Genomic DNA, 24,105 nt, shown 5'->3' with positions numbered 1-24,105 from the left:
CTCTGTCCAGACTTTTTCAAAGTGGTTGTCTCAGCCTGTTAGCTTTTGTTATTCTTACCTTAACAGAACTATTCAAGGCAGAGCCAAGACAACTCTACCAGGGCCTTTGCTTCATTTATGACTTTTTAGAAAAGGATGGATTGTAGAGGTGTTCTAGTGGCAGCAACTTGGTCCTCTGTACATACTTCTACAATCAACTGCAATTTTACTTCCTTCTAATGGTCTCAACAGGGGCTCCAGAGCCCTTCCTCTTCCACCTCCTAAATGTTCGAAGCTGAGTTATTCTACCCATGTAGATGATGGTACATAAGCAGTGATAAATATGATGAAAAATTGTGTAATTAAACTCACCATAACAGTATATGTTTGAATTATCACTGCAGCAGTAGCTGCTACCTCCCTTTTTTTTTTTTTTTAAATATGCCAGGGTGTGTGTGTGTTTGTGTCATATATATATATGTGTGTGTATATATATATATATATATATATATATATATATATACACATATACATATATATATATATATATATATATATATATGTACATATATAATATATGTATATACACGTGTGTGTAGTGTATGTATGTATATGTATATGTATATATATATATATATATATATATATATATATATATATATATATAGTTTTACCTCATATTATTGTGTCACCAAAACATCGAACTATGAAATGTTGAGACAAACTTGAACTTGCAGAACACCATAATTGCAAATTGTCGCATATCATGTTGTTAAATTATAGTACAGTGAGTGCTGTAATATGTACAATGGGTGATATCTCTCAAAGAATTTGTATAGCATTCCATAAGTAAGAAAAACAAGAAAAAAAAAATGGGCGTTTCCTTCTGATGTGTAGGTGGAATCGGAGGTACGTGGAGCGGTCACTTACGTTGAAGAGGTAAACCAGTTTTATGTATATTTAGTTTGCCCTCTTCCTCCCGTTAGTGCCATCTTGGGTTGGTGTATTTAATGTACGGGGGTGTGGAAGGCAGAAGGAAAAGTAAATAGCTGTATTGATTTGTAACTTTCGATCTGAATTTTTTCTTTATCTGTTTTTGGGGCTGTTTTTTTTTTTTTTTATGGAGACTGGTGTTTGAGTTATTTTTGTCATGTAGTTTTCTGATGTTTTATGGAACTCTTATTTTGAGTTTGGAGGAAGGAATTAAGTGGGTTATGTGGTGTGCAGGAGTAGCTTTGCAGTGTGTACATTTGTTATGTTTTCGATATGGGTTTTCAGTGTTATGGGTTTCAGTGTTTTGTGCTTGATGTACTGCAAGTTCGACTTTCTCATCTCGACTTTTGGTAGTTTGCACGATAATATGAAGTAGAGCTGTATCGATACATACATATGTGTGTGTGTATAAACACGCACACACACACACACACACACACACACACACACACACACACACACACACACCTTGTTTTCTCCTAGCTACGTCCTCTCCGGGCTCAGCTTCCCTCTCATGGTTGGTATGAAAGCTTTGAAGGGCTTGGCTGTCAAGCCTGTGTTTTGAGGCAGCTCAGCTCGAGTCACCTAACTATTTAAGCATGTGGAAGCAGAGCCAGATCATGGTCAAATGGGGCCCTAGGCAGGGTAGTGGAAGGGAGACCCCCCTCTGCCATTCCAGTGTCCCATTACTTGGCTATTTCTACGTACCATAAACAGTGTTCAAACTACTTGTTGGAGTGTGTTTTTAATTTGTAGTTTTGAACATTTTTCCAGTAAGCAATGAAACAAAATGTATGAACCAATAATGAAAGTATTGTCTATTTCAGAACATTTCAACCATAAAAGGCCACTCAAACTTCTGTCATTACAATCCACCAACATCCGTCAATATTTACAATCTGTGCAGAAGTGCAAAGAACTTTTCTATTTCAGCTTTTCATCTACAAATTCAGTGCCTACTGCCGTTGAAGAATAAATTGCCTGTGTTGCATTAAAAAATGGTAAGCTGCTAATATTGCAATAGGGAATGGATGGCAAACTGAATAGGTTCATAGTTACAAGGCATCTCATCCAAAGAAGGGAGCACACAGGGCTGCAGCACCGCACTCCACCCCACCCAACCCAACCCTTAAAGTACAACACAGTATCAGCAGTGTATCTACATGGTGTGGGAGGAGAACCCACAAACTTCTGCATCAAAAGCAAATATGCTAATGCTACCTGTTGTGCTGCTAACATTGTTTTCAAATTCTTGCGTATAAACAGCAATGACAGTTTGCTTAACAAAGCAGTTGCACATTGAAAACGGACTTAGCATGAGCAGCAGTAAACTTCTGTTCCATTGAAGCTCACAGTTCCTTGATGTACTGAAGCTCACATCACAATTTTTTAAAAATGTTCTGAAGCTCACATTGCAAATCCTTGAAAATGCACTGAAGCTCACATTGCAAATCCTTGAAAATGCACTGAAACTAATAGTCTGGTAGTTGGTGTAGAGGATTCAGACTATTGTCTGTTGTAACTAAGGTGTAGGGTCTGAGTTTGACCCTGGTTAAATTAACTAACCTGTCACCTCTAACACACACACACTTGCCTGATGTTGGGTGAGTGCTAAGCTTCACTTGAGGGTTTGTTTGGGAGGCTTTGGGAATAGCATCCTTTGTATTAGATGAAAACAGATACCTTACAGTGTCATCAGATTTACAGAAGTGACCGTCCCTGGTAGTTTGATTACCATCTGTCTGCCACCCCATCAGTGTCTGTTTATTTTTCTGATGTTGGGTGTTGAAGTTCCCTGCAAGTAGGGTAAGTTTATACTTGCGTTTCACTTATTAGCAATGAGGGTGCCATCTGTTCATTGTTTTTGATTTACATGTGGGTGCTGACTGGTGAGAGTGAAATATTCATACTTTTCAACTGTCCAGATTTTTGACTCATTTTTGGTCTGTTCCTTGTAAAAGTTATAGCTTTCTGGCAAATCACTGAAGATTGAAGTCACTAAATAATGACAGACTTTAGAGTTTCTGACTTCATCCATCCTTAACCACTTTTTCCCATTTTTGCATATGGAGTTAGCTTGTGACTTCAGCAGTGAAATCATCTAGTGCCAATATTTACACCTCTAGCTGGCTAGCCTTCCACAATAGAGTTTGACTTCATATTCTTCAGAAAATGCATGCTGACATAAATCCTGTAATTATAGCAACTTTGTAAGTTTAAAAGAGTAATATTAAAGTTTGTCCCTATTTCTGGGTCTTTGTGTCCCCCCCCCATTATTTGAGGTTTTGTGCAGATTTCTTGCTCTAAGAGGTTGAGAGGTAAGGAAATGATATAGCAACAGTGGAATGAGTGTATCTATTTTGCTAGTGTGTTACATCTCAGAGTGCATCATTATAGGCGTACATCCATTCTTGAACATTGAACTGCTAGAAAGAATATCAGACACTGATTTGCATAAAGGATAAACCAAAACTGTAGGACCTGTCAATAAGTGTCATCTTTGTAGATATTCTGCTATGGTAGATTTGTATCTTTTGTGTGTCTAGCCATGACTGTCGCTGTGATTTCAATCATATTGTTAAAATGGGTTTTATATTAGAACACTGAAGTTTCAAAACTTGGAATGTTCTAATATCGAACCCTATTCAGCGAAAGCTGGAAACATCGAACATACAGAACAAACAACACAAGCACACCAAACAAACAACAATCCACACACATACACCTAAAATCGTACACCTAACCCTACACTAAACTATACACACATCACTAACTCTCCACTTACCTTAACCCAAGTCCTAACCCTAAGGTCCATCACTATCGCACACTCACCTCACCCCTAACCGTCCGCCCACATTCACACTTACCTGACCCGTGCCCTAACCCTAACTCACCTAACCCTCATGTCCACACAATCGCACACATACCTATCCCGCGCCCTAACCCTAAATCACCTAACCCACCCTAACCCTCACGTCCACACAATCGCACACATACCTAACCCGCACCCTAACCCTAACTAACCTAACCCGCACTCAATCGCACATTTACCTGAACCCAACCTGTAACTTTCCACCACAGCGCTGAAAATACCAAAGCAACAGAAACGGACAACCAAATTCTTTCCCTAGGAATAAATTTGTTTTTCTGTTGCTTCGATATTTTCAGCTTTCACTGAATAGGGTTCGATATTAGAACATTCAAAGTTTCGAAACTTTGATATTCTAATATAGACCCGTTAAAATGTTAAATAAATAAATACATATGTAAAATAACCTTGCACTATTTTGTTCCCAGGACATTCATTGCCTCAGACATGTGGCTCTTAGATTTGTATATCTCTGTCTTTAGAGGCTGTCTTTCTTCATTGGGTGCAGAATGAAATTATTCTTTTAATATACTTAATGCATTGTCATAATGTACATTACATTTAAATAAGTACTGCCAGCCATACTTTACACATCAGTAGTACACCCAGGAAGTGGGACTTTGTGTGCTGTTGTCACAGTGCTTGTTGTTCTGCTTCTAATTTTATAGGTTCATAGGTGTGTACTAGGCTAATGGCCCTAGAGCATTTACAAGCCTAGCTCAGAAAAAATTGCCCAGGCACTGTGCCACCCGATGTTAGTTCACAGTGCTCATATCCAGTAGTGCAACTGGAATGAATCCTGAAGTGAACTTTCTTTTACCCATCCACTCGTCAATATTTCACTTGGAGTGCCAGTGAGGTGCTCTGCTTGACATGAATGGGAAGTTTATTCCAAAGTATGGGGCAGTCTTTGGGAGATGAACCTGTCCCTCCAGCATGTTCTGTTAATTGTGGTAATTAAGTTGTGATCTCTGGAGCGTGTGGCGTGGGGGATTGGGATTTCTTTAGGTGTGTGCAGGTAGGGCTGGGTCGATAAGAGACTGAGAATGGTTTCTTGAGTCTGTCCATGTAGGACATGTGTTTAAGGCCTAGAATTATTTTTATGAGGTACTTTTGTGGCCTCTCCAGCTGTTGTAGGTGTCTGGTCAGGTACATGCCAAACTGAGCTTTATATTCGATGATTGGTCTAATGAGGGATGCATAGAGAGGGTTGATGACCTCTCTCTTCCTGGATGCAAAACCTTTTGGTTATAAGATTTGCCACATAGAAGGACTTTCTGACCACAGTGGCAATGTGGTGGTCAAAGGTGAGGTGGCTGTCAACCTGGGAGCCCAGATCTCTTATGGCCCCTATAGTGTTCATTGGGCTCCCATCAATGTGGTAATTCTTGGGAACTGAGTTTTTTCCAAAGGGGATGATAACACATTTTTTGGCGTTAAGCTTCAGGCCATGGTTCTGACATCAGTCATTGGTCTCAGAGAGGCCCTTTTGCAGGATGTCTGCATCACTTGGGGAGTTAATGACTCCTAGCTTGCAGTCATTAGCGAGCTTGGTCAGCCAGAGTCCTTCTGCGTTGGCCTGGACTTCTGAGAAGTAGATACCAAACAGGAGAGGGCCCAGGACTGAGCCCTGTGGGACACGACTTGTGACTGATCGACAGTCTGACTTGGAATCCGGATGCTTTCACTCTGTGGGTCCTTTCTGTGAGCCAGTTTGTAATCCACCTAGTGATGTAAGGATTGATGTCTAGTCTGGTGAGTTTATCAATGATACCTGAGTGGGGAATGGTATCAAAGGCCTTGGCCAGGTCGAGGTAGGTTGTATGCACTGCATTACCCTCATCCACAGCCTTGGTGACTGCCTCGAAGAAGTCAGCCAGGTTCAAGAGGCAGGATTTCCCCTTGAAAAAGCCAAACTGTGTGGGGTCAAGAGTTTAGAGATTGCCTATATCTTTGTTAAGCAGGTCCATGATGATACGCTCCATAGCTTTGCATATCAGGCTTGTCAGGCTAATGGGACGATAGTTCCCAGGGTCTGTAATTGCTCCCTTTTATGGAGCGGGATTGTAGCAGTGCTCCATTCATTAGGGACATAGCCTGAGGTAAGGCTGTGATTGAACAGGGCACACAGATGTGGTGCCAGTTTGTTTTGTACTTCATGGATGCAGCCAGGGATATTATCAGGTCCCATGGACACTGCATTATTGGCTTTGGACAATGCAGCATTTGGGTACCAAGCTTTCATCTGGTATTGTGATAGGTCCCTGGGGGGGGTAAAGTTGGCATTGAATCTGTCTGCCAGTATGTTGGGTATATCTCTTGGCTCAGTATAGGAGGTAGGTACCATTGTGCAAGAACTCTGAGCAAATCTGGGTATTGCCTTTGAGGTTTTTGATATAGCTATAGAAGGCTTTGTGTTTTTTGGTGTCGGACGCAATTCTGCCTTCATAGCTGGCTTTAGAAGATGTGATAAGGGATCTCAGCCTTTTGTTGAGACTGATAGGGGAGGTTTTCTAGTCTTGTGACCCCTAAGTCATTGTCCTTTTTTTAGATGATGTAGTGATTCAGATAGTTTCCAGAAGGCTCCTTTTTGTCCTCTTGGATATAAAGTCCTAGAACTTTGATTCTTGAGTTTTTCAGAAAGTTTGATGAGGTGTTTAACAGTGAAAATTCAGTGAAGTGTTGTACTAGGCTTCATGGTCAGTATGCCACATAGTAGTGCTTTTTGGTAAAGTGGAAATCATTCTGTGGCCTGAAACAGATGGTTTGGTATTAAATACCCAAGAACTGCCCCACCTTCTGTATTTGTATCTTGAAGTCTACTCTTAACTGTTTTGACACCATATTTCCTATTCATACTGCTTCTGGAATTTTCCATATCCTTTCACACATGAAGGTTGTTTTGAACATCCTTGTCATGTCCCTCGGATACTTCCTAAAAGCTCTTAGTCTGTCTTCACTTACAGGTTGCTGCTGCTGCTTTATTCAGTGTCATGTTCTTTCAAATGTTTTGTGTATTCTTTCTTTCTTTCCCGAGATCACAGTTGCAGCTGACTTTGCTTTTTAGCAGTTAATCACACAGGTAATGCATTTATGCATTTAATTTGGAATGAGCGGTCTCTGTAAAACTACTTTATTTTTAAAATGACCACTGTTGTAGATTTCTAAACCATGAATAACTGTACACAATTTATTCCTGAAATTAATTTATTTGTTCTTTTTCCAGGAACCTAAAGTGTTGCTAGAATGTGTGCAGCTGTTGCAGAGCCTTGCTCAGTACCGTGAACATTTAAAGGACCTGCCTCGGAAAACTTTGGTGGACATTCTTTCTGAGGTAACGGCCATCTCTCTCAAACTTTTTTCTCTGAATTTAGAGAAAAAACAAAAGTAGTCACGGACAAAGGCACCATCTCAGGATCACTTAAAATAATGACAGTATTCACTTAGAAAGTTGTTTGTACTACTTTGCATTTTTTTTTGATAAACAGTACATCAATAGCTGTAATACCTGGACTTTAGCCTTCAGTGCTTTCTTGCAAAAGCACAAATATTGAGTGGCAAGGCAAAATGTGGAGGCAAAATCAGAGACATTTGACAGTTATGATAATGGCACTTTTCATGTTACTCTTGGATCTCGGTGCAGCAGTAAAGCTTGTAATTGATTTGAAATACAGGATTTTTTTTTTTTTTTTTTTTTTTTGCTGGAAGTGGAGCTCTTATTTTAATTGATGTATATTGAACCACTGGAAAAAAAATTAAGTGTCATTTTGTGATGGACTTTTATCCTTCTTAGACTTGTTCCCTGCTTTATTCCCCTACCTGCCAGGATAGGCCCCCTCCTCTCGTAATTAAGATATAGTGGATATTAGAAAATAAATGAATAAATATTTCATTCTCTGTAGCTACTAAATGGTATTGTTTTGTGCTTAGTGATCTTGAAAGCGTATATTGTGGCTTGACTACTAGACAGGGCTGTATAAGGAGCCTGTGGTCAGTGCACCATTTGTAACAAGACTTGTTATTCTTTTGAATAACTCTGGTTAGACTTTCTGCATCTCCAGTTTTTAAGTCACTAAACCACTTCAGTTGTATTACCAATATTTGTTTTTCATTCCAGACATTAACTGGTGTGTGATTTGTCACTATTCAGCTCCTGAAATACAGGAAACTGTCCTCTTTTAAAAATGAAACCACAGCTGAAATTTGTAGTTTTAAATGTTTGCATTTCCCGTCTTCCTATTCAGTTGTATATCCCCAAATCACATGTTAACACAACAGTGGCAGTGCTTAAATAGTTTACTATCAAAATGTGGAAAATCAAAACAATTTTCCACATTTTGATCCAAATTCATTTTCCATATTTGGTAATACAGAATTACCAAAATGTCAGAAATGGTAACCACGGAATCGACATTCAAACACCGGAAGCTCCAATGTCAAAAGTCCATGTTAACAGTAACGTTTTTCAGCAGGGGCAAGCCACCCTGCATATTATATATTCCAACTCCTGGATCACACTACAGTGAGGAAAACGGTAAATTTCCCATCCTCACTGTAGTGCAATCTGTTGTCAGAACATCAAATGCACAATAAGGAATGTATACACTACCATACGCTAGTGTACATTAGAATATTTTCAGAATGGCATTACAGAAACTGGAAAAGACTCATTTGACCATCCCAGTTTCATGTAAGTGCTGTTCCACATTTTGATAGTAAACCTGCTTAAACACATAGGGCCAGATTCACTAAAGCTGACACAAAGTGTACACTGTTCTGAGTGAACAGACATAACTCGCACCTTCTTCCTCCTAATTTTAGTTTTCCTACCAATAGTCTTGCAGTTTTAAATACTGACAGAGATTAATAAGGGTAACCACAAAGTGTAGACTACATGTGTGCTTAGTATAATCTTTGAGTGACTAGAAAGCACGAAAAATATGCTAACAGTTGTATTGTATACAGATCGTGTACATTGAATCTGGCCCATAGTGTGTGCAGTCAAATCTAAACATTGACTGAGGCCTACTGTAACAGTGTCAAATACGTAACTGAAACTCATTGTAATTCAGCAGATATTATCATTGCCTTTCATACTCCCGCCTTACCTTCCCATTGCAGTTCCCTTCTATCTGATCAGCTCTAATGATATGACATTTAAGGACTGCTGCTTCCTGTGTGGCGGGGATGCATCAACTGAAGTATGTTGTTCCATTATTTTCTGTGGAACTGACATTTATATTATATAATTTACATTTATTTATTTATACTTTGTTGACTGGACTAATCCCACTAGACTAGTTGCCTGTTTTCAGGGGAGACCAAGGTGGTATTTATACCACTAGGGGAAATTTGGCCAGGGAATAAGGGAACTTTCCCTACCCCTTTTTGATAGGTAATGTTGGATCCTTTGCATACGCCTTAGTTGGCAACAATTCATGTAGATGGGGTCATCGGTTTAATGTCTCATTCAAAGGATGGCACCCCTCTTATGCTGCCCTGCAGTGTCAGTAATTGATTTACTTCATGTGGGAGTAGTGCCCACAGGCTTTCTGCATGAAAGGAGTGTGTGCTATCTGTTGCGCCATTGATACTGCACAAGTATTGCTGTGCACTTCTCAACAGTTGATGACCATAACTTGATCATTTCTTAATTTGGGGCCACATTTTAACCCTCCTATGTATGTGAGCTCCATCTCTAGGACTTTGGCACTATAAATCTGCAGATAATATGCCATTATCCCTTTTTCCCACAAGGAAACAGAACATAGCATTGCTCCAAGATGTCAGCATCCGAATATTGTAAGATATCCTCTTAGTTTTGGAAACAAACCTCCAGCTCCGTGCTTCAGACAGTTTCAGGCTCTCTCATCGTATCAGATGACTTCATCCTGGATGCTTCTGCCATCTTCCCAGTTATCACCTTACCCTGGATAGTACTCTTTATTGACTAATATAATTAGTGCTGTCCCAAGCTGTATAAACAGTAGATCTGAAGTTGTCTTCATTTGGTCATCAATCTGACATTGGATCCAACTCAGTCTTGTACTCCAGCCTTGGAGATGAAAACTGAGCTCCTCCTATCCTACCCACAATGCCCCACTCTCCCTCCACCCCTCCACCCTTCAGATCTCGTTCGCCACTTGTCTGAACAGCCACAGGGTTCTGTCTCTGAGCTTCCTCCAGGTAATTTCAGCGATATTTTTTGTGTGTGCATGAGTGCATTATTATATTTTTTTTTTTTATAGGTTCATAGGTTCATACTAGGCTATCTGCCCTAGGGCATTTATAAGCCTAGCCAGAGTGTGTGTGTGGCTTTCACCACCCCTTAGGATGAGAATACTATACCCATTAGTTTGCTGTGCCTCTGTCCAGCAGTGATACAGAGATGATTCCCGGGGTAAACCTACGATCTCCCATCCACTCGTCAAGATTTCTCTTGAACAGAGTCAGTGAGGGGCTCTGCCTCACATCGACTGGGATTCTGTTCCATAGTGTAGGGAGTCTCTGGGTACTGAATCTGTCCCTCCAGCATGTCCTATTTATATCCGTGTTGAGGTTTAAGTCTCTTTCTCTTGTGGCTCTGGTGGATTTGGATTTTTTGAGGTGGAGCATGTCCATTAATTCCGGGTTGGACATGGCCTTGTATGTCAGGCACAGATCACCTCTGAGCAGACGGTATGCGACTGAATAGAGCTGGAGTTTCTTCAGTCGGGCATCGATGACATATGTTTGAGCCCTTTATCCTTTTGGTGAGGAACTTTTGGGGTCTTTCCAACTGCTGCAGGTGTCGGGTAAGGTACATTCCTGGGCGTTGTACTCTATCATTGGTCTGATAAGTGAAGAGTACAGGGTACAATGACCTCTCCTGATCTGGATGTGAATCCTTCATGATCAGGTGGGCAATGTAGAAGGTCTTCCTAACCACTTTGGCAATGTGAGTGTCAAAAGAGAGGTTACTGTCAACTTGGGTCCCCAGGTCCCTGATAACTTCTTCCGTGTGTAATGGATTACCACCTGTGTGGTAATTAGGGGTTACCTTGTTTTTCCCAAAGGGTATGACTATACATTTTTGGCATTTAGCTTAAGGCCATGGCTCTGGCACCAGTTATCCATTTCTATGAGACCTCTCTGGAGGATGTCTGTGTCTGATGGAGTGTCAATTATGGTGCCCAGTTTGCAGTCATCTGCAAATTTTGTCAGCCACAATCCCCTATGTTTGCCTGCACTTCAGAAAAATAAATGCCGAACAAGAGGCCCAGGACTGCTGAGCCCTGTGGGACACCGTGAGACCGGCTTAGAGTCTGCCATGGCACCAGCAACTCTAACCCTGTGTGTTCTGTCCTTGAGCCAGTTTGCAACCCATCTTGTGACATATGGGTTTACATCTAAGCTGGTGAGCTTTTCTATGATGCCCGAGTGGGGTATTGTGTCAAACGCTTTTGCTAGGTCAAGGTAGGCTGTGTGAACTGCCTTACCCTCATCAATGGCCTTAGTGACTGTTTCGAAAAAGTCAACCAAGTTCAAGAGGCAGGATCTGCCCTTGACAAAGCCAAATTGGGTTGGATCCAGTGTCTGTAGGTCTCCAATGTCTTTATTTATGAGTTCCATTATGATCCTCTCCATAGCTTTACAGACAAGGCTCGTCAAGCTTATGGGGCTAATTTCAGGGTCAAAGAAGCACCGCCTTTGTGGAGTGGGACCACAGTTGCCGTACGCCATTCTTTGGGTACATATCCTGTAGTAAGGCTAAGTTTAAACAGCAGCCTTATGTGTGGGTTTAGTTCCTCATTGAGTTCGTGTAGCACACAGCCGGGGACACCGTCTGGTCCCATTGATGCTGTGTTTTTGCTTTAGAGAGAGCAGCTCTCACCTGGGCATCTGAGATGTTTGGGAGGCTAGACTCTGGTGGGATAGATATTTCTCCTTTTGGGGGAGGGGGGTGAAATTTGCACTGAACCTGTCTGCCAGTATGTTGGCAATGTCTGTGGGTTCAGTGATTTTTTTATCATTTTGGACTAATTCTGAGCATATCTGGGAGTTTCCACCCAGGTTTCTAACATAGCTAAAGAAGGCTTTATGATTGTCTTTTGTGTCATTAGCGATTTTTTCTCTCAAAGTTGGCCTTGGATGATTTTATGAGTGATCGTAGTTTTTTGCTAGTATTGATCAGAGATGCCTTCCCTTTTAGGGATTTTGCTCTGTCATGTAGTAGCTTTCTCCTCTTATTGTAGAGTTTGTTTATGGCTGGGGTCCACCAGACCGGGCGCCTGCCTTTGGTGGAAAGGGTCTTGATTTTATTAGGGATTGCTTGATCCATACATTCCTGGAGGTGCTCGTAGAAGGCATTTGTAAAGGGTTTCAGCAGCGTGGGTTGTGGTTTCCACTGGCTGGGGGCCTTGAAGGATACCACTCCAGTCTTAAGTGTGAAGTTTGCTTTTGAGAAGTTCTTCACTCGCGGTCTTTTGCTGGGGGTGGGGCGGGATGTGGATCTCCAGTGAGATTAATTTATGGTCTGATCTCACCAATGAGGGATATACTTCGGTGTGGAGCATTTTGTCCCCATGTTTGTGATGATCAGGTCTAGTATATTTTCTCCTCTTGTGGGAATGGTGACTAGTTGTTCCATAGCATTTGAGTTTATGAACTCAAGGAACCTTTGGGCTAGGGTGTTTGGGCTTGAGTAATGTTCCCAGTCTATGTTTGGGTAGTTGAAGTCACCCGATATGATGGTGTTTGGAGAGACATTCATACTCTCCAGTGTCTTCAGGAAGGCTGTGTGGGTTTCCTGAGTTTGAGAAGGTGGTCTGTAGCATGTTACAAACTGTAGGGCGGTTTTACCTATGGTTAATTGCACCTGGATGGTCTCCGATGCTTCGTGCGTTACCACTAACCTGGAGGTGTGGGTATCCTTTATGAATATGGATACTCCCCCTCCTTTTGTGGTTCGGTCCGGATTTTGGGGCCGGAACGCATGATATGAGGTATAACCTGATAGTGCTGGGGTGCTCTCAGGAGCCTTGAACCAGGTTTTCTTTTTCATCTCCCTTTCCTACCTCGCTATCTCTTGTTAGTCCCAAAAAAAAGTAAAAGTAGGATCTCTCTCTCTCTCTCTCTCTCTCTCTCTCCTTCTACTTTTGAAGTGGTTTTTTTTTGTAGCATTTGTGTCCTATAGCCGATTCCAAGCAAGCAGGCTTCAATAAGTGCACAGACTGTGGGCATGTAATTCCACCTTTTGTTGCTCACACTCCGTGCGTAGTTTGTTTAGGAGTGGCCCACTTAGATTCCTCCTGTTCTCTATGCACAGGCTTTAATCAGTGTGCATTTATAGACAGGAGGAATAAGTTAATCCTGAAGGGTCTTCTCCCTGCCTCTGCTTCTCCTTCTGTATCTACGTCAGGGGCTCAAATCCCCTCAAAAAAAGTCCGTGACAAGAGTTTTGCAAAACCCAAGGAAAAGGACAAGTCCAGGAGGTGGTCTTCTGTTATCGCATCTGTTCCTGCGGAGCACCCCGTCAGCTTCTCCTCCTGAGGATTTTTCATTTTGACTCTGTTCATGAGGGGATTTTATGGGAAGGTCAAGATTTCTCTGATTCCAGGAAAAGGCTTAGGAATTCTTGTTTTACCCCAGCATAGGCCTTTAGCTATACCTCCTGTTTGAATGTGGTGGAAGATGTTTTGCAGAGGCTTCCTGAATCCTGATTCTTTGCCTCCTGCCCCAGTTAAACCGGATAGGTATTATAGGGTGCCTGAAGCTCATAAGTATCTTTTAAGAGTCCTAGGGCAGACCCGAAACTGTCTCAGGGGCCTAAAGGTGTAAGGCCTGTTGTTAAAAATCCTGTCCTCCTGATAAAGAGGCAAGGGCTTTGGATAGATGGGGAAAGAAAGTGTATACTTCTTCCACTTTAGCCATGAGGCGTTGTCAGTTTCACATGTTAAAATATCAGAATTATCTCCTTTCACATTGAAATCTAAGGTGGATGCTCTGGAAGGTATTGAGTGTAAAGAGTTGCAGGATTTAGTTCATGTGTCTGAACAAGTGGGTAAGCATTCCTTGCAATGTGGTTTTGATGCTGCAGGCCTCCTCGAGGGTGGCTGCCACTGGTTCTGTTCTTCAGGCATGCCTGGTTGAGATCAGAATTTAGCTGAGCATGTTAAGACAAGGATTTTGGATGCTCCTTTACAGTCTGATGTGTTGTTTGGTTCGCCTGTGGAAGCAGTTTTAAAGAAAATGGAGGACAAGGTCTATGCAAACTGTTAAAGATTTTTGCAGGTGCAGCCTCAAGTTTAGTAGAAATTGGCCTCTAAGGGTGGACTTATCCTGCTTATGATTCCCAGTCTAGGGGTAGGTCTAGCGTGGTAGGGGCAGAGCTCAAGGTTCTTTTAGGCCTAGAACAGGAGTTCACCTGCTCAGACTTCTGGTGAGGGCAGGGGTCAGTCCTTTACAGACCCAATGACCTGCCTTTTCAGCTGCCAGTTTCTCCTGGCAGCACCTTTGGGAGGAAGACTGTCTCTTTCAAAGAAAATTGGGATTTAATTACCCAAGACAGATGGGTTCTGGATATCATTCACCACGGTTACAGGTTTTATTTCCATACCTTGCCTCCTTTCAAAGGCATGCCAGACATTCCTCCTCTACAAAGAAAGAGGCTCACAAGCAAATTTCTCTGTTACTCCAAATAGGGGCCATTCAGCCAGTTCCTGTGCCAGAAAGGGGCCTAGGATTTTATTCTCGCCTGTTCCTAGTACCAAAGAAGGGGAACACGTGGAGACCAATTTTGGATTTATCTATCCTCAACACTTATCTGGACATTCCCAAGTTCAAAATGTTGCGTTACAACAGCTTTTACCTCTGCTGGGCAAAGATCACTGGATGGTAACTTTAGATCTCAAGGAAGCTTACCTTCATGTGCCTATAAGACTAAGTTGCAGGAAGTATCTGTTTCGAGCTGGAAATTCTCATTATCAGTTCTCTGCATTGCCCTTTGGCTTATCTACTGCGAGTATTCACAAAGGTTCTGGCTCCAGTGATAGCTTACTTCAGGCTAAAAGGAATTCAAATCTATCCTTACTTGGACTGCCTGATTCTGGCTCAAGAAAAGGAAGACCTTCTACAGCATTTGGAATATGTCAGCAGTGCTAAGATGCCTAGGGTATTCTGTGAACGAAATAAAGTCCAGTCTAGTACCCTCTCAAGACATGTGCTTTCTGGGTGTGAGACTGAATACAGCCCAGATGGCCTTTTAACCCGGACAAACAAAAGAATCTTTCCTTACTTCCATCAACTATCTCTTCAGTCCGGCTGACTGCAAGGACAGTCCTTCAAGCCTTAGGGTTCATGGCATCTTGTATTCTGGTGCTTCCCAATGCCAAACTGCATATGAGGAAATGGTATCTCAAAATGTATGGACACAGCACTGCCAGGATTTGGACACTGTCATTCAAATAATACCTTGCATTCAAAAGGAATTTTGTGGTGGGCTCAGGAATGTCACCTAAACAAGGGACTCTCTGTGACCCGCCAGAGGCAAGTCAGATTCTAACGACAGATGCCTCAGACATTGCTTGGGAGCTCATCTAAATGGAAAGTGGATACAAGACAAGTGGCCTGCCAGACTACAGCATCTACATATCAACATGAAGAGATGTTAGCAGTCCAGTTTGCATTAATGGCTTTCAAGGACTTCTTCCAGGGCAGGTGTTGATTCTAACAGACAACACAACTGTCATGTGGTACATCAACAAACAAGGGGAACACATTCTTACCCTTGTGCAGGCAAGCAATGATTTTATGGGAGACTGCGCTCAACTAACTCTTCAGGCAAGGTTTCTGCGGGACAGAACTCCTTAGCAGATGTGTTAAGCAGACAAATCATGGATCCCACAGTGGAAACTGGATCTTCATGTATTTCAAAATTGACAGTGTCATGGGGAACTCCAGACATAGATCTGTTCGCTTCTCCACTAAACCACCAGCTGCCAAAGTTTTGCACAAAGGGTTTCATCACACAGCTTGGAAAGTGGATGCTCTTTCTTTCAGTTGGAAAAATCTTCATGTGTATGCCTTTCCACCTCTGCCTCTTCTCCAAAGGTCTTCTAAAGGTCAGACAAGACAAGCCAAGGATGATTTTAATAGCTCCAGATTGGCCTCGCAGCACTGGTACCCATTACTGAGGAGTCTGGTAAGAAGCCTCCATGGCCTTTACCCTTGATTCCACACCTGTTGTCTCAGAGACGGTCATCTGCTCAATGTCAAGCTTCACTCTTCATCTAACAGCCTGGCATATTCTGTTTTGAAAGACAAGCAGGTCTCAACTTCCTCAACAAGTTTTAAATGTGATTATGGAAGCCAGAAGACCTAGTACAAGGAAAGTGTATGCAGAAAAATGGAAGAGATTTTTATTTTGGAGTGCAGCAAAGAATTTGGAGATTCTGAGCCTAATTTGAGTGTGGCTCTTCAATATCTTACTGAGTTATTGGACAAAGGTTTGTCTTTCTCTTCCATTAAGATTCATGCTGCAGCAATTTCAGCTCACTATGATTGTGACCCACCATTGTTTTCATCCTTTGTTCAAGCAATTTCTTAGGGGCAAAGAATATAAGACCCCCATGAGCTCCTACTCCTGCTTGGGATCTCAATTTTGTGTTGGAGAAACTTACTCTACAACCTTTTGAGCCTGCAGCTACTGCTGAATTGAAATACTTGTCATGGAAGACTGCTTTTTGTTGGCCATTACTTCTGCAAGAAGGGTTTCTGAGTTCAGGCCCTTATGGCTTGAGCCTTTTTGATTTTCCATAAGGATAGGGTATCATTATACTAATCCTTTTAGGGATTTTGCTCTGTCATGTAGTGGCAGCTTTCTATCCTCTTATTGTAGAGTTTGTTTATGGCTGGGGTCCACCAGACTTGGTAGCCTGCCTTTGGTGGAAAGTGGTCTTGATTTTATTAGGGATTGCTTGATCCATACATTCCTGGAGGCTGCCTCGTAGAAGGCGGCATTTGTAAGGGTTTTCCAGCAGCGTGGGTTCATGGTTTCCAATTTTCGCAGCTCGGGGGCCTTGAAGGATACCCACTCCAGTCTTAAGAAGTGTGAAGTTTGCTTTGAGAAGTTCTTCTGTATCATGCGGTCTTTTTGCTGGGGTGGGGGAGGCGGGATGTGGATCAGTGAGATTAATTTATGGTCTGAAGTCTCACCAATGAGTGGGATTATACTTCCGTGTGGGAGACATTTTGTCCCCATGTTTGTGATGATCAGGTCTAGTATATTTTCCTCCTCTCAGCCCAGGGAATGGTACGACTAGTTGTTCCATAGCATTTGAGTTTATGAACCTCAAAAAGGAACCTTTTTAAGGGCTAGGGTGTTTTGGGCTTGAGTAATGTTCCCAGTCTATGTTTGGGTAGTTGAAGTCACCGATATGATGGTGTTTGAGAGACATTCATACTCTCTCCAGTGTCTCTAGGAAGGCTGTGGGTTTCCTGAGTTTGAGAAGGTGGTCTGTAGCATGTTACAAACTGTAGGGCGGTTTTACCTATGGTTAATTACTGGATGGTCTCCCCGATGCTTCGTAGTGGGTACACACTAACCTTGGAGGTGTGGGTATCGCTTATGAATAATGGATACTCCCCTCCTTTTGTGGATTCGGGTCCGGATTTTGGGGCCGGAACGCATGATATGAGGTATAACCTGATAGTGCTAGGGGTGCTCTCAGGAGCGCTGAACCAGGTTTTCTTTTTCATCTCCCTTTCCTACCTCGCTATCTCTTGTTAGTCAAAAAAAAAAGTAAAAGAAGGATCTCTCTCTCTCTCTCTCTCTCTCTCTCTCTTTCTCTCTCTCTCTCTCTCTCTCTCTCTCTTCTACTTTGATGTTTTTTTGTAGCATTTGTGTCCTATAGCCGACTCCAAGCAGCCTTGAGCAGGTTTGCATTTACACAGACTGTGGGCATATAATTCACCTTTTGTTGCTCACACTCTGTGCATAATTTGTTTAGGAGTGGCCCACTTAGATTCCTCCTGTTCTCTATGCACAGGCTTTAATCAGTGTGCATTTATAGACTGGAGGAATAAGTTAATCCTGAAGGGTCTTCTCCCTGCCTCTGCTTCTCCTTCTGTATCTACGTCAGGGGCTCAGATCCCCTCAAAAAAAGTCAGTGACAAGAGTTTTGCAAAACCCAAGGAAAAGGACAAGTCCAGGAGGTGGTCTTCTGTTATCGCATCTGTTCCTGCGGGAGAACACCTCCCAAAAGTCAGCCGACTACTTCTGCCTCATCCCCTTGGCTCCGATCTCCATGTTTTTCACCAGAGCTGACTGTCCGTCTCCCAAAGTCTGGTCTCCTCTGTTGGCATCGCCAGGTACCACTCCAGGCCAGGGTCAACAGCTTCTTCTGTTAGGTCCTCCTGGAGCCTGTCAGAGTTGGACGTAGACAGGCTGATGAGAATTTTTGAAGGCACAGATTCAGTTGGGAGTTTTGCCAGCTCTGGCTCCCTCTGGAGCCGTGAGCGCAAAGTCTACCTTTATGCCTATTTCTCCTTCTCTGATACGACCTTTGGCTTCCAAGCCTTCTGGTCTGAGGATCCCAGGTTTTGAGACATCAGCGCCAACTGTTCTTCGCCGACTGCCATCTTGAGTAGTTCGGCCCCAGTTTCATCAGGCCCTACAGACTCTCAGAACCATAGCTTAGACATTCGGTCCGAAGGGTTGGCTTCAGCTGCCATGCTTTTGGAGCTGCACCTTCCCCTCGGCTCCTCTGCTCTTTACAGTTCGGCTTCAACTTCACCTTCAGCGCCGGGAATGGTGGGGGTTCCTCTGGCTTCAATGTCAGTGACCTTGGCTTTGATGGCATTGCCCTCAGCCTTCGAAGTTGTGGAGAGGGTTCTTTTGGCCCCCACAAGAGCCTCGACTCTTCCTCCCTTGGATCCGATCTCCCTCCCTCCTGAGCTGGCCACACTGGATCCCTCTCTCCTGTCTTCCTCGGGACAGCCTGTTCAAGCAGTTTTCAGGTGGCTTCTCATCAGTAGCACCCAGAGTCTTCTGAAACCTCCCAGAGCATCCCCCCCGAGGAGGTGCACTGGAAGCAGATGTGTAAAAGGAGGCACTTGATTTCCCATTAGAATCCCTGACAGAAGACACAGACTTGGATGAAGGGAAGAGAAGGGGTTCCCCAGATCCCCACCTGAGGATGCCTCTTTTGAAGAAGCATTGCCAGAGTTTGCCATAACTGTAAATGACTTCTCATTTAACGGGGAAACATAGTTGTTTAGAAGTTATTAAGAGGAACTGTTATAAACTGTGTTTCTTCCATCGTATTTAAAGGGGAGCTATTTTTACCAAGAACAGGCAAATAAAAATGCCATTGCTTTCTGCTGAAGTGGCACAGTGTGATAAAGCCTTGACTGCAGCCCTTGTGACCAAGGGTTGGTCAGTAACTTGGGCAGTGACAGAGTTGACAGGGCGGATGGGCATTTCCATTGGGGGGGGGGACAGGTTAGCAGCCAAATGCATTCATCCCCTTAACAGATAGAAGAGCTAAGAAGCATAAAATATGTATGGGGGGACAAGCTCTCCAAGCCACATATGGGTGGTAGCCTTCATAGTAGGCATACAGGAGCAAATCTGTGTCATTTTATCAAAAAAAAAAAAACACACTGAGACCTTATGTTCAACAAAGAAGTTAATTGAAAAACTAACATAAATCCACACAACAACCATCACCAACACAAATAATGTTTTTTGCAGGGAGGCTGCACCCCCACACCACCCTGCTTGTTATATATACCAACTCCCAGATTCCACTACAGTGGGGAAAAGGGTGAATTCCCTGATCCCTATTACACCCTGATCTCAGTCAGAATGGTCTGATGAACGAAGTTGTCGACCATGTGGGTTTCGACAATTTGGTAATTTGACCAAATGACATAGACCCCTATAGGAGCATACAGCCATGCTGGGCAAACATAGTGAGCCCTGTGGTGACACAGTGTGCTTATTCCTTTTGCCCAGGAGGTGGAATTAGGGTCACAGCAAAATGTCCTCATAGTTGAGAGGCTGGCAGGGTCTCAAGCTACCCGTATGACTATCTGAATGATGGACCCTCCCAGACCATTTTTGCCTACATGGTTTTAGTGGACTCCCATCTTTTGAGGTATTAATGGGCCCAAGTCAAGTTGTCCGTAGCTTGATTACCCATAGACACTGGGATGAAAAGTAGAGTAGAAAAAAACAGCATTCAATTAGTCTGCATCACAGCCTATCCTGTATTGAAACCCCACAGCTTGTACAACATATAACATAAAGAAGATAGTGAACCCAGTCAGTCTGTAGGCTTCTTCTGAAGTTCCACTGTCAACATTAATATTACATAAAGAGTCAGCTTTTATTCTCAAAAACTCCAGTATCACAAAATGCATACGTCTCTTAAGATACACTGGACCAGATCACAGAGCACTCGGTCAGCATTTCCACGTGTATTCACCACAGCATTTACTTTGCACACAGCTACAAATGTAATCAAATGACCATTTGATATGCAAAACTTCTCACAGTCTTGCAGCATAATAGAAACAGAGCTTTACCCCTTTTTTGTGTCTAGTATCAGACTACCAGTACTGACCTTGTTTTAGTCACAAGTAACAAAACAACATCATTTTTCTTTATACAGATGGTAAGGAGTTCTGTTGCCCTGTCCGAGGTTTTGAAAATTTTTGTTCAGCCCCAATTCTAGAGTAGAGGGAGAGAGCTTTTAGCTCAGGGTTTTCTACCAGTAATTTTTTGACACTCGCCCACTGAATGAGGCAGAGCTGTAATTGCACAGCAGATACTTTTTAAAATTCAGCACGCTTGATGGGGGTGGGATTAATTGATGATGTTTGCAATGATGCACATGATATAAAACAACCCTGCCAAGTTAGGACATAAAGAAATGTTCCTTGATGTACTTTTACAATGTATGTAATGCTACGGTGCTGCTCTGCATTTCCCATTCCATTTCTTTGTCCACTTATGGCTGTGGCAGTCCCCAGCCTTGGGGGTTAGTATAGGTGGACAATTAAGGTAGCAGTAGTTGGGGCAGTACTTGGCAGCCATTGGTCAGCTGAATTGGTATGTGAAGGAGGTGGGTTCTCACACACTGTATCCACCTGTTACCTTCCATGCCACATTTAGACATTACCAAAATTGTATTCGTGTCAAAACTAGAAAACAGACTTGTAACCTTTGTGTATTTTGGGCAGAAAACAACTAATATCCACATTTGCTTTGGGCGACAAGAATATACATCACTGTGACCTTTTAAGACAAGTTAAATGGCTTTTCATAACTGAGAAAGCTAATTTTCTCAGTGCTGCTTTAATATGCAATATTCTTCAGATTGGTAACTGCCCAGCACTTTAAAGACCACTCCTTATTTGAGATGTTAAGTACCCACTAACCAGATGGTGCTGTCATGCTCACCCACTCAACTTTTAAGACTGCCATAGGGGAAAGAGCTTTCTCAAGAATGGAACCTACCATAGTGCACAACCTTGCAAATGAGGTGAAAAGCAACCAAAGCATAGAATCTTTCAAAGCCGTGCTAAATGAACATTTACATAAAGAATCTAGTTGCAACTACTTTTGTGAAGTAGGTTAAAACTTCTGTTCTTGTCTACAGCCTTTGCCCATGTTATGTTCCTCATTTATTGCACTTGATACTCTATAAGCTCACCAGTTTGCAAGATAATATACTAATCCAAACTTTTAACGAAATGTGTGGTACTGCATTGTTTGGCTTATTCCTAATAAACAGTGTGTACAAGTACTGTTTCACTTTTAATTTTTAATGCCATTAATAACTTTATATTACATTATGCTTATGAATGTAATATTTACTATACCCAGGTCATGACTAAAAATGGTCAATAGACCAGCTTCCTTACCTGGTTAGCAAATTCCAAACAAGTAAAAAAAAAACTTTATTTAGTTTGTCATATTGGACAGAGTACAGTAGTAAAAAAAACACCTCATGTTGCATACACCTAAATACATATGTTGTATACAAATGTGAGCAGTAAAACAATGTAACAGGCGTAGGTAGCCGGATAGAATACTTCAGACCTAGCCTTTCCGAGTTGGAAGGGTAATCTATAATGATGTTTTAGCTATTGATGAGCTTTAAGCACATATGGCAACAAACTTGAAAAGGTAGGTAATGAGAGAATTTATAAAGCAAGCCCAACACAGCAGTTCATAGTTTATCAAGTATGAGGTAGATGGTGACAAGTGTTATGATACTTAGATGCCTTGGAATTTGACACTGAGATTTGGCTGTTGTCCCAAAAGCATTTGCATTTGTTTTCATTAACAAGATGCATTTTGAGACTTCTTTAACAAGTTAAGGTCTGTTTTCTCTATTGACTCCGTGACATTCCAGGTGGTAAGAGTGATCTTGGAGAATGTTGTTTTATAAGTGGAGATATGCAGTTGAAGGATATCACTGTTCCTAAAGGAGTAACCTTGACTTCTGGTGTTGGGTTTAGAGAAGCTGAGTGTAGTACCTTTTGTGAATAATTGTAAAAGTGACTGTTCAGAAGAAGCTGTAGCTGAGATGGTTTTTGTTTTGTTCAAGAGTGGCACAATGGTGCTATTACCAGCTAGATTAATAAATATGAGAATTTTATTCTCAACGAATTGAAGTACAGTGGTATTGTGGAGCAGCAGAGAGCAGTATTTGTGATGGTATACTCTAGTCTTGGGAGAAGAACGTTTATAGCTTTGGCATGTCTAAATTAGAAGGAGAGGAAGTTAGAAACTTTATATGAAACTTTCAGCTGTGCAAGAACTTTGCTAGCTTATTAGCTGTGTGTGATTGTTATATGTGAGGCTTTGATCAAAAGGAAATCCTAGTTATTTGTATTGCTTGGTGCAGGGTAGGAGAGTTTCCCAGAAGGTTAGTGATAGTGAGACTTTGGACATTATGCAATGTTTTGAGTAGTGCTGAAGAGCATAGTAGGATTTTTTGTGCGTTGACTGTTAATTTTAGTATGGCAGCTTAAAGGAAAACTCCTCCCTTGAACTAAAAAAAAATCTGTTTTTTTCAGTCTCTCTTTGTTTCCTGACCTATTTTAACACCTTAAAATCAGTCTAAGTGCTTTATTTGTAATTTTAGCCTGTTTTCCACAACATGGCTACCAATGGGGCTTGATGTATCAACGAGATCTTGTTCTCCCTCAACCCTTTCTCTTTCCCATAATGCTTTTATGACTCATGCCAGACATAAAGAAGTATGTGTGAATTCTCATGCCATTGACATATAATGGGATTTTTGTGAGTCACTGTTATCTTTATCTTCTGTAAAAGGACTGCTTCTTTGACAGTTTCCTTCCCCCACACTACTCCAGAGGTATGTCACTGCACTGCACTGAGAGAACCTTGTAGAATCAATTTCTCTTAGACTACAAAAAAAAAAAAACCTGAACAAAGGCCTACAACCTACTTTTCTGGCTGTAGCTGAATAATTTCTAAGTATAGTGTAAAACAAGGCCTGAGTCAAATAAATGAGGGTGATTACAGACAGAAAAGAAACAGTCTTATTTGGATTCATTAAAGGAATTTATCAGTAGCGCCTGAGTATTTTATGTATTTAATTTGTACCGTGACAAATTATAAAACCACATCAAGGTGTCTGGTACTTTTTCTAGGTTATTTTCTAGATCTGCCAAGAATCCTGAAAAACCCATATATGATGCTGATTTTACTTCCATCAGTTCTGTTTTATACCCAACCAATCCAGCCTGTCTTAACCTCAGAGTAAGTGGTTCCAAGTATAATGTAGATAGCAATGGAGATAGTAGGTAGCTTTGTCTTGCGTCTCTAGAAATGCAGAATGTTGGAGATAGCCCCGTGTTTATTTTAACTCTGGCATGTGCTCTGTGTAACTATTTCTTGTCAGAGTAGTGAAGTGCTCAGGTAACCCCATTGCTTTTTAAAACCAGGAATAAGCAACCACACCTCACAAAATCAAGTATTTTTTTTTACATCCATACTGATTGATAGGAGGGAGTCTTTTTCTTTTCCTGTCCATCATGTATCAGCAACATTTTTTTAAATATTGTCATATGTTTGTTAACTTTTTCACAAAACCACATTAATCCTTGTGTTGGAGGTTGGTGTAATTGTTGATGTGTTTACCTCACAAGGTAACAGGATATTGGGAAATTGGCTGAGGTTAAAATGGTCCAAAAGGGCAACTAAACTAGTACTTGCCTATGAACCTAAGTTTGGCATAAATTTT

General features: G+C 41.9%; 1 protein-coding gene across 2 annotated transcripts in view; it reads left to right on the top strand.

Annotated features, from left to right (window-relative positions):
• MYBBP1A (MYB binding protein 1a) overlaps positions 1-24,105 on the top strand; it is a 1,224,315-nt gene that overhangs the window by 215,347 nt on the left and 984,863 nt on the right. Inside the window, exon 5 of one of the 2 annotated variants that reach the window (XM_044054196.1) lies at positions 7,068-7,175. In XM_044054196.1, coding sequence (XP_043910131.1) covers positions 7,068-7,175 — 108 coding nt within the window. Of the gene's footprint in view, positions 1-7,067; positions 7,176-24,105 lie in introns of those variants that run through there. The other variant, XM_044054197.1, reaches the window with a different exon arrangement.

This window comes from Protopterus annectens, chromosome 13.part0, assembly GCF_019279795.1.
Source record: "Protopterus annectens isolate FY-2018-M chromosome 13.part0, PAN1.0, whole genome shotgun sequence".
NCBI classification, from domain to species: Eukaryota; Metazoa; Chordata; order Ceratodontiformes; family Protopteridae; genus Protopterus; species Protopterus annectens.
Note: the sequence above shows the minus strand (reverse complement) of the source record. Positions and strands in the feature narration are given on the sequence as shown.